The 16235-nt window shown below is 36.1% G+C and overlaps 3 protein-coding genes across 5 annotated transcripts in view; 1 reads left to right on the top strand and 2 right to left on the bottom strand.

Moving 5' to 3' along the window:
• The window catches only part of LOC149148080 (uncharacterized), a 170793-nt gene extending 169340 nt beyond the window's left edge, over nt 1-1453 (bottom strand). Inside the window, exons 1-4 of one of the 3 annotated variants that reach the window (XM_089439963.1) lie at nt 1329-1453; nt 1032-1105; nt 723-814; nt 74-161 (exon numbers count right to left, since the gene is read on the bottom strand). In XM_089439963.1, coding sequence (XP_089296089.1) covers nt 74-161; nt 723-814; nt 1032-1079 — 228 coding nt within the window. In that variant the 5' untranslated portion in view covers nt 1080-1105; nt 1329-1453. Of the gene's footprint in view, nt 1-73; nt 162-722 lie in introns of all 3 variants that reach the window. The other 2 variants (XM_089439962.1, XM_089439961.1) reach the window with 2 other exon arrangements.
• A 5454-nt stretch (nt 1454-6907) lies between these two features.
• On the bottom strand, nt 6908-7498 carry LOC149148079 (pentatricopeptide repeat-containing protein At1g71460, chloroplastic-like). Its single transcript, XM_089442065.1, has one exon. The coding sequence runs from the start codon at nt 7496-7498 to the stop codon at nt 6908-6910; it is 591 nt and encodes a 196-aa protein (XP_089298191.1).
• Nucleotides 7499-12009: 4511 nt separating this feature from the next.
• Nucleotides 12010-13605, top strand: LOC149148078 (EIN3-binding F-box protein 1-like). The gene has a single exon (XM_089442064.1). The coding sequence runs from the start codon at nt 12010-12012 to the stop codon at nt 13603-13605; it is 1596 nt and encodes a 531-aa protein (XP_089298190.1).
• The last annotated feature ends 2630 nt before the right edge of the window (nt 13606-16235 follow it).

The raw sequence follows: 16235 nt of genomic DNA, 5'->3' as shown, positions 1-16235 counted from the left end.
ATTATCACTAATAATTTAAGAAAATCACAATGTATTTACTATTTAAGTTTTAACAAATATTATAATCACTAACCCTATTATGCCTTCTGCATCCTTGTCCGCATATTGCCCAAACAAGATATCTATACGTTCCAACTCTTTTGCAGCTACTCTGCTGGCCGCTGTTCAATATACATACAGAATAAGCAAGGACCAGATGATCAAAGTCCAAACCAACTGAATTGCACCATGTAACATCTAAAAGATACAACTCAAATATCAAAATCTATCATGCATGTGATAATCTAATATGCAAAATCATTTGTAAGGCTTAAGCCAAACCACTGTGTAAGGATCCGGTAAAGGGTAAGGATCTGGGTACCTGCAATTCAAAAATGTCAAACTTCCAAGAAAATTAAAATCCAGCAAAGAATAGCCACCAGAAAATGGCATTCTCTAGTTTCCTACTTGCATCAATCTTATATGCTCTATGATTGAAGACCATTGGTGGAACTACGTCCATAAGAGAACCCAACTCATGCTAGCACAAAATGAAGTTTAGCTTTCAAGGTTGTACAAAAGAAGCTGCCTGTGATGATCATTAAGCTAAGCCTGCATTAGTTTTCATTTGCTTGTATTTTTCAATTCCCCCGTTAAATTATTCATCGATGGTTCAAAACATTTTATACAGGACACCACTGAAAACTAAACACAAAGTTATTATATGATTTGTCAATGAATACCATTGGTGGAAATACGTCCAATACCCGACCCTAGCCCAACGGCGGGATACAAAAAGACCACTACTATGAACGCTGGAAATATACCAGAGCTCCTGCAACAAACAAAGGGTAGCCACAGTCGAAAACAGAAATAGAGACATTGCCTTAACAATCTTACAAAATTTTTTGGGAAACCATATTTTGCCATTGAATGCACAATGACCTCTGATGCCTCAAGTCAATATCACATTGGACCTTAAACATAGCAAAACAGGAGGGTAAAAATGCATGAAAAGCATAGTGAAAGAAGGCCTAAGCTCATCAACTTACCTGCTCAGTCTTGTTGGATCTAGGGAAGCCAAAATATGCCATCAACATTGTTCATTGAGCTTTACCTTTCATGGCTTGACAATGAAAAAATCAAAAAAATCAAAACGAAGAACAAGAACAAGAGAATGCTTAGAGATTGAAATGAAAGTGTGCAAAAACAGAAACTTAAAAAGGCATAGTTGTAAAGGAGGAGTATCAACCTGATAACTTAAATAAATATAATGGGTGGAATAAAATAAAAATAAAAACGAAGTTAGTGGACTATGTGGGCCTTAGCATGAGAGCCACATGCCTTACCACTCCATCCTCTATCACCATTAGATAGCATGCAATCCCTAACCACGCCACTTAAAAGTTGCATCAAGCTAACATATGTGACTCAGTTCAGAAAGCCAAGCTAACATATGTGACTCAGTTCAGAAAGCCAGCGTTTCATCGGAAGAGCTTGTGTGGTTCCACTCTGTTTCATAGGTTATTCCGCTAATACAAATGCAGATTTACCACTCCTTTTCATAGGTTATTCTGCTAATACAAATGCAGATTTATAGACCGAGACAAATAATACAAATGCAGCGGCAGCAACAATCGGAGCAACAGAAACTGTAGGAACGTTATAGGCAAGAAAATAAAATCTTTCAATGAAATGCTTGGCTCCTCAGATTCTCATGATGAAGAAGAAGAGTCCGAGCAGCCCGAGAGGTCCGAGAGGCCCGAGCAGATGGGCGTCATCGACCGGGGCATCACCGAATCCAGTGCGGCGCATTTAAGAAATCTCTTGGTGTATGATGGCGAGCCAGGCAATACTCGAGGCGCTGGACACCGACTCGCCTTCGATTCACGTTGTCGACATCAATATAATGCAGAGCGTGCAGTGGCCTCCCTTCATGCAAGCACTGGCCGAGAGCGAGGGAAGAACCGCATGGACTATAGATCATTGCCCTTTGAGTTGAACGGGAATATAATAAGGGCCTTTTATAGAACCCCTGCTATTATAATGGTCACTTGGAGAGCATCTCGACTGGACATTTTGGGACTGCCTGCATGTATTAACTATTATCCAGATTCAATAGCTCTATTGGCGCTGCACAAGACTGGGCGACGGCTCGAAGGATTCGCGCACATGCTCGGCCTGCAATTCGAATTCAACCCCTGGATGGGTCATCAGTGTCAATTCTAAGGGGTAAGGCGGCAGTTAGTCGATGAAGGCGGGCGTCACGATTGATCCTCCCAGGCAGTAAGGTTTTTTATATCAATTCTATGAAGTCAATTCGGTTGATGAAGGACAGGTCTAAGGTCTTCGGTCGAAGCAGTGAGGCGGTATTGACATTCAGGAAGGGAGCAAGGTCTAAGGTCGGTTGGTATTGACATTCAGAAAGGGAGCAAGGTCTAAGGTCGGTTGAATGTTCAGTGCACAGCTCCCTCGCAATCTCGACCCTCCCGGGTGAGTCTCTCGCCATCAACTGCGTTCTCCACCTCCATGAGCAGGTCTGGTTCGATCGAGAGATTACCAACATCGTGCCCTTGGAAGGACACGGCAGGAACGCCACCAAAACTGGTATTTGTTAGCCATCTACCTGGTTTTTCTTAGAAATTCATGATAGTGGTGTGATAGAGGGGAAGTGTATGACATAGTACTGTAAACTTTCGAATGCGTGACACTTGTATGACAAACTGGTATTTGTTAGCCATCTACCTGGTTTTTCTTAGAAATTCATGATAGTGGTGTGATAGAGGGGAAGTGTATGACAAAGTACTGTAAACTTTCGAATGCGTGACACTTGTATGACACCTGTTTACATGTAAACGAAACGGTGGCAGGCATACATGCAGGTGGTGCGTATTGCGTAGTGGTGTACATGCAGGTGGTGCGTACATGTAGTGGTTCATAATAAGTTGATGAAACAGATTTCCACAGATTTCCTTATAAAACTACAGTGTGATGTTTAAAGAATTTGGATAAAGTTTGGGAAAAAGTTAAGTGACCAGGTAAGACTATGATTTTAGCCTTAGCTATGATTTTAGCCTCGTGTAATAAGATGATGAAACAGATTTCTTATAAAACTACTTTAAAGAATTAAAGTTTGGAAAAAGTTTGGAAAAAGTTAAGTTTGGAAAAAGTTAAGTGACCAGCTAAAACTATTGTTAACCCACATTTTTCGATTGCTAAAGTCCCTGGCCCCTGGCAATAGTAGTCAAGAATTTGGATAAAGTTTGGGAAAAAGTTAAGTGACCAGGTAAGACTATGATTTTAGCCTTAGCTATGATTTTAGCCTCGTGTAATAAGATGATGAAACAGATTTCTTATAAAACTACTTTAAAGAATTAAAGTTTGGAAAAAGTTAAGTTTGGAAAAAGTTAAGTGACCAGCTAAAACTATTGTTAACCCACATTTTTCGATTGCTAAAGTCCCTGGCCCCTGGCAATAGTAGTCCCTGGCCATTGCCAGGGACTAATAAGAATCTCGTCGTAATAGTGCACGCTGTGTAGAGAACAGAAGCCTAGAGGTGTGGGAGCTTTAAGGGGAATACCACCCGCAATGGTACATCATTTAGCTAGTTATATTAATAAAAATATCTTATTAGTAAAAATATCCTCTTTCATATTAATAAAAATATCTTATTAATAAAAATATCCTCTTTCACTCGTTGAATGTATTCTCATCTTCATAGGAACCAATTACACAGTTAATAATCATTTTTTTTTTCAATGCTTTATGTAATTAGAATTATCATAGTTATATAATTAAATTATATAATGATAATTGCATATAGAAAAATTTAGAATTATCATAGTTATATAATTAATTATATAATGATAATTGCATATGGAAAAAAATAATTGCATATAGAAAAAATATTCTCTTTCAATGTTGGAATATATTGGTATTTTCATAAAAATTAACTAGAGTTTTAATATTTTTTTCTCTTTCAATGTTGGAATATATTGGTATTTTCATAAAAATTAACTAGAGTTTTAATATTTTTTTCTCTTTCAATGTTGGAATATATTGGTATTTTCATAAAAATTAACTAGAGTTTTAATATTTTTTTCAATTTATATATATAATATTATTTTTTTCAATGGTGTAATGTAATTAAAATTAGCTTTTCAATTTATATATATATAAAATTTAATTTTATATATGATAATTGCATATAGAAAAAATATCCTCTTTCAATGGTTGAATGTATACCATAAATGACCTAAGAAGTAAGGATATACTCAACAGACACCAAGATGAGAGTGCACAAGCAAGACGGCAATGATTGTAAAGTTTGGTTAAACCTGCAATTGATCTTAACTAAAGAACCAACATTTTGGTCTCACTCAGCAAAATAAAACGTCTGTTGTAGGAAATCCAATTGTAATTCTTAGAAGCTATGAAAGTTGTAAAACTATTTTGTCCATACACCTGAAGGAACAATCTCTGAATGTTTGTGTACCCTAAAAAATCATTTAGAGTGTTGACAGTCAGTTATAAAGGACTTAAACTGTGCATTAAAGAGAGTCCTGAAACTATACCGCTAAAGATTGCTATCTGCGACAGTTAACACGATTGTGAAATACTTGCAAAAAAATTTTGTCGGTCACGCCCTTGAACCTTTGAAGACCAAGACCAAACAACATCCCATTGCACATGGCTGAGAATAACAAGAAATTTGTATTCTTAAAATGGTCAGGATTCATCGAACGTGCAAAGGATTCGATTACAATCATCATATAATTTTTTCAGCTTAGAAAATCTCCGCCCATTTGAGATGTGTTGACTGTCCCTCTATACACCGCGAGACGACCGAAAGAAAACTTGCGGGAAAAATGCTTGAAATCCCTAATTGCGATAGACAGGTACACAGCTATTTTATCCTTCAGCGGCACTTGCCGCTATAAATCTAACGGTGGCTCAGAAAACTCTGGCTGTCAATTCGACGGATCAGATTTAGAGACTTAATAATGATTTATAACGCCGGTCGGTCCTTGCAAGAAGGCGGAGCCGATCTATAAGGGCCGATGTTAGCAAGAAGAAGAAGAGAAACGGGAATTCATTAATTTCTCCGTATCTACTGAGTATTTACTGAGAATATTGAGGATTGGAACGTCAAGAAATGGATTCGAGTTTGGCAGACGGCATTATTACGCCGATTTTGGCAAGACGGGTCGGGCTTTAGAGAAAAAACTTTTAACTTTTTCTAAACAAGGCGAGGGCCTCATCACCGGTTGCTCAGACATTCACGTTCTCTAAATCAAGAACCGGAAATGTTCTTTCCGGGGTTCGAAATCAGGGCCACGGGGCCAAGAAAACTAAACATTCCCAAACTAGACGGAGCCGGCGATAAATGTAAATATTCCCCGCTGCCCGGCCAGGCAGTTGTGAGCGAATCCCCACTGAGAATCGACATGTCAGGGGAGCGTACGAGTGCATCAGCCATTGCCTTGCGATCCCCAGATGCCTTTGTACGCCCCTTGACAGACAAAATAACCGAGCTAGCCTATTCAGTTGATCTTTGATTCTTAATTCTCGATTTTTCCCCCGGCTCCTATGGCAGACCGTGCCGCCATTTTCCATTCCAATTTCTTTGACTGTACTGGTGAAAGCTATCGTTACCGGCGCCATGATTATCATCATCGTCGTCAGCAGAATTCGCATCCACATGGCGCACAGAAACGAAAGGAAACACAAAAAGCCGATATGGCAGCAAAGACGAGACTGGAAAATTTACCTTTCGAGCATCTTCGGCTGCTTCTTGTTTTTCTGCTCTGATTTGCTGTGATCCCCCTCGGTTTGGCTCTCGAAAACGAAGGTAGCTTCAGGAGGAAGAAGAATAAGAATGTTGGAGCAGCATGTTTTACAGAATAGGTAGAGCGTGCGAGGAGGGAAGTAGGTGATAGGCAGCGAAGGTGTGAAGGGTTTGCGGTCAGTTTAGTTAGTTAGTTTAGCGGTGATAATAATGATGATGCCCCCCAATGACAGTGCGACTGTGGTAACCCGGTCTAGCTCTTCCTCCGCGTCACACTTTACATTTAATGTTAAACGTAACAGTTTCCTTTCGTTGGTAATTAAATATACTAGCAATTGCCCCAAAAGGTGCAAAGAGAGGCCGATAGAAATGTTAAATTGAAATAATTGTATTTTGGTTTAAAATGATAAATATTATAAGGTGACGTAAAATCTGTGCACATATGTCAAGCAAGGCTATACCCAGAGGTCGAGTAGGAAAACACGCCAGATGTCTCAACGAGAATGAAAGTGCCGATGACAGTGGCTTGCCTATAATGCGTCTAGGCTCTCCCATTGATTTGTGAACATTCCATCTTACTTGCAATAGTGCACTGTATCGCTCTTATACTTGTCATTTGAATTACTTGCTCATTGACCTTTGATATTGTTCTATCTTTTTGAGCTCAGGTAAGACGTGAAGGTCTGGAACCTTCCTCGACCAGAAGGAACGAATCACAAAATTGAAGGGAAAAAAAACTTGCCGATGATATGTTGCAAGAATCCATGCCAATTATGAGAATAGTTTGATGTTCATTGAAATTTGTTTACATCACAAAGAGTATTAGGCAAACTTTGAATACATAGTTTAATTATTATATATATAAAAGCCCTGAACATAATTTCAGGAAATAGCATACAGAATCCATCCCTAGACAATAAACTACAGAAACTTTAAACAGCATAGTACCACGAAATTAACCTATTGCTTGCACTTGCATATGAGCTTGTACGCACACGCAAAAACACCTATTTGAATTCCTCTGCATTTGCCTTAATGTGATTGGCTTCTATGGGAAAATCCTCGTCCAAACATATATCCCAATGGCCAACCCATCTGATGAAAAACTCAGTATCCGTGAAATACTACACCCTGTGCACATCAGGCGCAGGAGTATAGAGATATCCTCGGGGTCCAAATCGAAGCATTGCTTCTTAGTGAAACATTCTTGTGTTCCTCCACATGTATCTGCCGGAAACATTCCAATGCTTCGCCATGAAACCCATTATGCACAAGTCCAACAATCATAGTTGTCCATGTGACAACATCTCTATGGCACATTTCCTCAAACACTTCAGTTGCATCCTCCACAGAACGGCACCTGCAATACATATCCACAAGCACACCTCCCACAAAGACATCAAGCTCATAACCGGTCTTAATAACCTGCCCATGAATCTCCATCCCCTGTTGCAGGTCCATTAAGCTTCCACATGCCTTCAGCATGATTGAGAACGTAAAATTATCAAGCTCTGTGCCAGATAACTTCATCTGATTATAAATCTCCATAGCCTTGGTTTCACAGAACCCATTCTTAACATAATCTCTGAGCAAAGCATTCCACATAAACATAGTCCGCTCAGAGGCTTCATCGAATGCCGCCCGCGCATCGACAATGCTTCCACAGGCAGAATAAAGATAAACAAGCTTGGTAGCCAAGTAGGGATTCTGATGAGCCCCTGTGATTCTCATGTGGGCGTGGACCTGCTTGCCTTCTTCCAATAATTTCTGGACAATGCATCAATCTAGGAGTATATGGTAGATTTGGGTATCCACAGGGATTTCTCTACTGAAGTGCATCTAGTGCAGAATGCGAAGAGCTTCATCAACCAGCCTTTCTCTGCACAAAAGAACAGTGCTTGCCAGAAGCCAGGGAAGAAGAAGAACAACAACAAATGGCAGGGAAAAAGCAGTAAAAATATCTTCAATAGTGACATAAAAGAATGGGAAAAAGTAGTAAGGCAACTCAACTGATATTTGGAAAAAGCAGTCACCCTTCAAATCAACAGTTAAAAGTGTGTCACCTGATCCAACGGAGCAGAGCAAAACTTCAAAGCAGTTAAAAGTGTTGACGATTGTTGATCCATATCCTTAAAAACTGATATCCATTGCCATGCATTGATAACATAATAGATAAACTTCAAGGAACTAAGCATTTTGGTAAGATTAATTCAAATTCACTTGTAATTATCGTGATTAGGGAAATTAGTTGTACAAGAAATAACCAGTAATATAAAAGGAGATCTGCCTCATTGTATGCAATGGCCCCATTTGATATAAAGATCATATTTTACATCTTCCATGCATTGTGTATTTGGTCTTTCATATTGACAAACAATACCAAGAAGAAAGAGAAGAACCAATATCATCCTTAGTCGGTTAAAAACAAATATTGGTATGTTAACAAAAATGATGACCCATCTAATGACAAAGAAAGAGGAATGCTCAGTAAATTTCAAGAAAGAAGGAAATTCTCATCAAGAGGATACTAAGGGTAAACAGCCTGAAACCTTCTGAATTTGAGGACTTCCTCGTTATCTTCCACCATGCTTTAAGGTGAGACAGCTATATGCAATCTTTGAAGCAGCAAAGGAGACCCTCGATAGTATCATGGGAGACATTCAAAATGCTGTTGAAGGATCAGTTCTATGATATTGGATATCAAGAAGATCCATTTAATTGTGATATTTTCACAAACACAAGAAAAATTGTTCAGGACTACACCACTGAATATAAGAAATCAGCAAGCTTGCTAAATCTCAAAGTAGAAGTTCCTCAAACGTTGATAAAAAATTGAGGAGAACTACATGGCTACATCAGAAAGGAATTTACCCCATTTGAAGTAAAGAACCTTAATGATGCTGGTAAGAAGGCTCTATTTATTGAGTACAAGAACAGAAAACCAACAGTAAGTGGGGAAATGGAAAACCAAGGAAAGGCAAACGAACAGAAATAGGACTTTCACCGCTGCTCAGTGACTCAAAAGACAACACCAGGAATCACTACAATCATTGCAGTGTTGATTTATGGGCACACTGAGAAATAATGCTGGAAATTACACCTGAAATTATATCCTACAATTTGGAAGAAAACATCTACGAGAATGTTGAGGGACAAAACTGGAAAGTTTCCAGAAGAGAAGAATATCGCTTATATGAGTGCAGACCACCAACTAAAGAGGACACATTATTTAATCCATTGTCACATATTTAAAAGCATATGTCACCTTTTGAGGTGTTTTGGGATAAGGACACAATGTTGAGGTCTTCTCTACAGATTTAGAGGCTAGCTCTTTCCTTATGGAGATGACAAGTGGCATTGTGGGCCTATTTTATTCACTCAAAGGGAAAAAAGGAGGATACCAGGGTCTTTTGTAAAGAAATATTATTTTATTAATCAGGTTTTAATTTGAATGTTATAAATAGAAAAGAGGATTCACTTGCTAAAGTCACGGTTGGAGTTGTGGCAGTTCCTCTACAAGCTTAGTTGAAAAACATTTGGGAGAATGCAATTAAGGGACAAATTCAATGTGAGGTTTTCGCTCTATGTTTCTCTTTTAGCGATGACTAGGTTTTTTTGCAAGGATTGCCATTGTTTTTTCAACTGATATAAGCTTTGAAGAAGGTCAGTCTTTCTCCAATAAGAGGACGTTAGGGTTTAGGTTTTGCTAATGGTAAATATCTTAAATACTGGCAATAATTCTAGACCTTGCTTTAGCATATCACAACATTTGCACTTGCAATGATTATATCAGATCCGATTTAATATTGCTAAAAAAGGAATGGATGTTTTTACTTTGAGACGAATTACAAAGAGTGGGCCAAATGACTTCATTCAAAATTTTCAGTTGACAGTTTAATGGTTGGAATATTTTCTTAAGGCTATACTATTTAAGGGCAGATTCAGTTTAAGGCAGAATCAAGAGAGTAATACTTCACTTGGAATTATTTGTATAACATTTTAGATGTTTTTGTTTTCATTCATTTGCAATCACTATTTCTTATGATAACATTGATATATGCCATACTTTGAAATATTATCTCATTGCTTATATTGTGATCATACACACGTACTAAGACAACGCTTCAAATTGATAACCACAACTGCTTACAACCTAACACTTTGATAAGCGCTATTTGAGCGTGTCAATACCCACTGGTTCTAGAGATATTGGATATGACTCAAATTCGCTGCATTTTTGTGAATAAGATCACTCTCTTAAGGAGTAATACATGAAGCAAAAATGATTTATCACAAAATCTTATGGTCTTCAGTTGCAATTTTTGAATGGTATTTAAAATTGGACTTTATGGATTACTTGTTGCAATTTCCATACGTGAATGGTCTCTATCTAAACAGGGGTTTTAGATTCAGCATTACCTTGTGACTTGAATCAATCTAATTTTATAACAAATTATGCATCACTTGGGATACTTCACAATTGTTCTCAACATTAATCTACATTTTGTAATCATTTAAGCATCACTTTGGGATTACTTCACACTTGTTCTCAACATTAATCTACTTGTTTGTAACCATTTAAGCATTCACTTCGGGGTATTTCACACTTGATCTCAACATTTGCAAATTCTCACATATTTGACGAATGAATCGATTTGATTGAGTTAAGTATAAGAGTAGTCAATTCATGCTAGTATTTTCCAATTTCTCTCCCAACAATCTAAGTTTAAATTGATCATGCGGATTCCCCCTGGGATAGGCAGTCTCCTTGGTCGGGCAAGGCCATCAAGGTGTCATGCTAGTATTTTCCAATTTCTCTCCCAACAATCTAAGTTTAAATTGATCATGCGGATTCCCCCTGGGATAGGCAGTCTCCTTGGTCGGGCAAGGCCATCAAGGTGACAGCGAGTGGCTTGCCTATTATGCGTCTAGGTTGTCCCATTGAGGTTAGGACTTTTCCTCCTAGGTGATAATTTGGGTGGTAACAGTGAGTTTGGGTGATATTTATGAGTTAAACTTTAAAGAATAAGTCGGGATTGATTCAGATTCAGCTGATTAGACTCTGTTTCCTCTTAAAACATAGTCAAACTCCCGACTCCACTTGGACTGCGAAGACTCTGATAACACTGCCAAGAAGCTTCGTATGGCATAAATTGCAGAGCAGTAAAGGCATTAGTGGACTGAAAATAAAATGTCATACAGATCAACTTGGTTAATAATTTACTTAGTCCATCTATATTTAAGAAGCACATCTATAATAATTGAAAAGCCACTGACCTTGAAGAAGAGGGGATGGTTGAGGTTCTGTTCCTCCATCTGTTTGAGGACTGCAAGCCAATCTACTCTTTTGGGCTTCATTATTCTCACCCACTTCATGATTAATTCAGATGGATCATCCTCTTCTGATAAACAAATTATATGTTTCATCAAGGCCTTACTCCTTCCAGACAACTTTGGAGGCAGAGCTTCTATGAGCCTTTTTTGCGTCTTATCCAATCCATTGTCGTCTACATCAGCCCACCTCAATCCCTTGCCCTTTACTTGCTGGTTGTCTTTATCTCCCCCAACATCAGAATCTGATTCGTCCTCTGCATCTTCAACCTCAAATTCATAATACTTTTCTTCTTCGGTTGTCGCTATTGCTATCGTTAATGGGTGTCCGGGCCTTTAATGTTTTGGACTTTTGATTTGTGGATTTTAAATCATTTGCTACGTTTCTTTCCATCCATTTTACCTTGTGCTTTTGCTTGTTCTTGCTGGGTTTAAGGCAACCTTTGACTATCATTTAGCATCTTAGGAGCAGGAGCCTTGGTTTTGTCTAGTTTTAGGCCTTCAGCTGCTGTGTAATTATTTGAATAATGAATCTTAATATTAACTTAAAAGGGATAAACGTATTATCACTCTATTCATCAATCTGGAATTATTCTCTGAACGATCTGTGGGTTTGTTTCAACTTTTCAAGTATGGTAGATGATTTACGAGGGTTGGTTGTGATCTGTTGGGTGCTGTAGCTAAATTTCAGTCACCTATCCCATTTTTTACAGAGTTTGTGGCTTTGTTGGCTGTTTCTTAACACTTTATGTTTGGTTTATTTGCCATTGAGGTAGTAAAAAAATGATTGGTGCTATATATCTTTTGTGCTGAGGGTGCTATACCTTGGATCTGCAGGTGATGAAGACTTTGGAAGGCCTAAGTTTTCTGCTCATGTGGATACAGATCTTTTCTTGTCTCTTGCACCTCGAATGGAAGTACTTTGCCCTCCTTGGAAAAGACTCCGTGGTAATTTCATCATACCATTCAGAGAGACAAAGCGAAGGCAAGAACAGAAAGATCTTATTAGCACGCTGCCTGATGAATGTCTTTTTGAAATATTCAGACATCTACCAGCAGCTCGAGACCGCAGCGTATCCACGTGTGTGTCGAAGCACTGGCTTATGCTCCAGAGCAGCATGCAGAGAAGTGAAATCAAGAGATCCAAGCCAAGCCCCAAAACTTGTGGAGAAACACCTAATAGAGACTGCTCAGAACAATGTAAACTGTGTCAAAAGAATGCAAGTTTTACTGAGAACAATTTTGAAGAGTTTTCCGATGATGGATTTGGTGAAGTGGAATATTTAGAGTCAGAGTCAACGGAGTTGGACGTAGAATGGAAAGGAACTGCAGATAAAGGAACAGGTGAAAAGCAGCCAAGATGGGTTATTAGAGACCTGTCCAGGTGTTTGGAAGGAAAGAGAGCTACTGATACTAGGCTTGCAGCAATTTCTATAGGCATGGGTGGTCGAGGAGGACTAGGCAAGCTCAAAATCCGAGGAAATCACCCTTCTCGAGGGGTGAGTGATCTAGGTCTTAGTACAATTGGTCTTGGATGCCCAGCACTCAGGGTCTTATCTCTCTGGGATTGCCCCTTAATTAGCGGTAAGGGACTGTTGGCAATTGCTAAGGGCTGTCATCTGTTGGAAAAGCTTGACCTGTTCAACCGCCCATTGATTGGAGACAAGAGTTTGGAAGCTATTGCGGAAAATTGCCCTGGCTTATTAACCCTCAACATAGAAAGCTGCCCAAAAATCGGAAACAAGTCCCTGGAAGCAGTTGGGCAGCACTGTCCCAATCTTAAATCCTTATCCGTCAGTGACTGTTCTCTTGTTGGTAACCAAGGGATTATGTCTTTAGTGTCGAGTTCAACAAAGTTGGAGAAGGTGAAGCTGCAGGCCGTAAAAGTTACTAATCATACTTTAGCTGCTATCGGACTTTACTGCAAGAATTTAACTAAATTAACATTTGTAAATCTCCAGAAAGTCACAGAGAAGGGTTTTCAGGCTCTGGGAAATTCTTCAGTTATGCAAAAGCTGAAACTACTGTCAATTACCTGTTGTCGAGGATTAACAGACCCGGGTTTGGAGTCCATAGGACAAGGCTGCCCTAGTGCGCGCAAGTGTGAATTATTGTCTGACAAAGGTTTGAAAGCATTTACCAAAACTGCAATTTCGCTTGAAAATTTACAGTTAGAGGAACGCAATATGATATCTCACTTTGGCCTGATAGATGCTTTAGGAAGCTGTAGTGGAAAGCTGAAGGTGCTCACACTTGAAAAATGCACCGGGATCAAAGAGTCTGGACTTAGGGAAGTTCCAGTACCCACCTGTGAATCTTTGAAATCTCTTAATATTCGCTCATTCCCATTCCTTGGAAATGGATGCTTGGCTTTGCTGGGACTCTGCAGGCATGGCACAAGATGCCATGGGCTTGGGACTCTTCTCGACCTGGACGAGACACGAGACACATACGGCGATAGACAGGCAGGAATGATAGCAGAAGCGAGGGATATCGACCCCCGCTAGGCGCAGATAACAAAAATGCCTACCATTCCGCTGAAGGATGAAGACCATAATAGAAACGGCTTGAACAATTTCCCGCTGAATGTGGATGCCAGGTGTTAGCCTCAGAAACAAAAAGACGACGAAAGTTTCTTTCAAAGGAAGGCCTATCGGCCTAAACATATTAAATGCAATATATAAATAGCAAAAATATATATTTTGTAATTAAAATTTGTAATTTTTCTATATTTTAGTTATATCTCTCTATTTTAGCGTGGGATTGTTGGACCTCCATGAGATTGTTGGAAAATTTTCAAATTATAGAGCTTTTAAACTTGTCAAAATCAACTGCTTAGGTTGTCCGTATAACATACCTTGTCAAATCCAAATATATGTCTAATTAAGTATAAACCAGATACTTAGGATTAGGTTTATCTACTTGCAAAAGGGAATTTTAAACGATAAAATTAAGGATAATTAAGGTTTTCATTATTTCAATATCATTTTAAAAAGTATTTAGTTATTTTATTTTGTCCAATTCAATTTAGGGAAGTAAATGAATAATGAATTTTAAACGATAAATTTGATATTAATTCTAAATTTTTTTAGGATAATTAAGGTTTTCATTATTTCAATATCATTTTAAAATGTATTTAGTTATTTTATTTTGTCTAATTCAATTTAGGGAAGTAAATGAATAATGAGAACACAAATGTAATTTATAAAAAATATATATGTTCTGTGTCATTTTTATGTGTTCTAGAGATTTTTAAAGGATTTAAATTTATTTATATATTTAAAAATTTATTTTCTTATTTTAATTTACAAAAAATCATAATAGTACTTGAAATGAAATCATATTATCAAGATTTTAAAAAAAAATCATCGAATTGCAATAAAAAATCATTTCCTTCCTTTTATTAATTAGATTACAACCTAAAAACTTATTAAATTAAAATATTATGAATAATATTTATTAAACGTATTATAAATACTTGTTTAATAAAAAACTATGTAATCAAATACATAAAACAAATTCAATATGATATGCAGAAACTATGCCATGTAATATTTCTAAAATATCTATATATATAATATAATATGAATTAATGTTTATAAAACAACACATATATGTATTGCAACTTAATTTTTAAATTTTAATAATATATAAAGATGTTTGTGAAATTATGTTTTTCGATCTTTAGGCAAGAGGGCTCTAAGCCATTTCATAAATAATTTTTAGATAAAAAGTATATTTGTTTTGAATTCAACCTGTCACATATTGGAATTAAATTTAGGAAAAGAAGATAACACCATTCCTTTCAACTATCTAAATTATATTTAATTGACACTTTAATTAAAAGAAAAATTTAAAGAAAATAGTGAAATTTTATTGATAAAAAGAACTTGTATTCTCAAAATTTTTATAGAAATATCTAAAATTAGTAAGTATCTCTTTAAAAATAAAATTAAAAATAATCACTAAATAAAAAATAATATCAATTATAATAAATAAGAAAAATAAATATACATATTTGGTTACTTTTAATTAAAAGCATTATTGATATTACTATCGAATATGAAGGAGATGTGTCCATACATAACATAAATTAAGTATAAATATATATATATATATATATATATATATATATATATATATATATATGACATTTTTAATCATAAATAAAAAAATTTCAATGTTCATATTAAGTAAGATAATTTTATGTCAATTGGTGTTATCCCTAGTGGTTGGGAGGAAGGAATGGAATCAAATCCACCCACATTCAATTTTCGCAAGTTACATGACAATATAGTATTTATAGTATATGTATATTCCTCATATAAAATATATAATATTGTACCTATGAAAATTGAATATCCATGTTATGGATTCACCATGGTAAAAAAGAAAAAAAATGTAACATATTTCAATATCAAAATCATATGAATTTATATAGAGAAAAAGAAAGTAAGAAAAAATAAAATATATTAACAATAAATAAAATATTTCAATACTCATGTTGTATAAAATATTTCTATATTAACTATACATATTATATTAAGTAATTGTAATAAATAAATAAATAATTATGATTAAAATATTTTATTTTTATTTAGATATCTAATTCTGACATAAAATTAATAAATAAAATATATATGTAAAATGAGAATAAATTCATGATAAATCAAACTTTAATCTATATCAAAAATTAAATAACTTTATCCTAATACTATTTTAACTCACAAACTAAACTCTTTCTAAATACAAACAATTTTATGATAAATAACTCTCGATTTAAAATTAAGATTTAAAAAAAAAACAAATAAACATATTGAATTTTTTTTTTTTTAATTTAAAATTTAAAACTTTATTCATATTTAGTATCTCTCCTTATTCTGATAAATCCTCCCGTCTTCTAACTAAGTATATTGGAAAAGAGAGTAAGCTCTTAACCTAAGATATGACAAATATATTGGTTTTTAATCTTATCATTGGATTTTAAACCACTTAACTATTTTATCATTAAATTTTAGATTAAAAAAAAATTGTTAAAACAAAAAAAGTTAATTTCATTTGTTGTATTTTTGTTAAGCTATTGAAAATGCTATTTAGAAGATATTTGTGCCCCTTTTACCTTGAGGGCTATGGTAAT

The sequence above is a fragment of the Pinus tabuliformis genome, chromosome 9 (genome assembly GCF_031772625.1).
Source record: "Pinus tabuliformis cultivar Carrire ecotype Pingquan chromosome 9, CPIR1, whole genome shotgun sequence".
NCBI lineage: Eukaryota > Viridiplantae > Streptophyta > Pinopsida > Pinales > Pinaceae > Pinus > Pinus tabuliformis.
This window is presented reverse-complemented; position numbering and strand designations above follow the sequence as displayed.

Coding starts and splice junctions, on each gene's coding strand:
- LOC149148079 (XM_089442065.1), bottom strand. CDS start 7,498: ATGAGAATCACAGGGGCTCATCAGAATCCCTACTTGGCTACCAAGCTT.
- LOC149148078 (XM_089442064.1), top strand. CDS start 12,010: ATGGAAGTACTTTGCCCTCCTTGGAAAAGACTCCGTGGTAATTTCATC.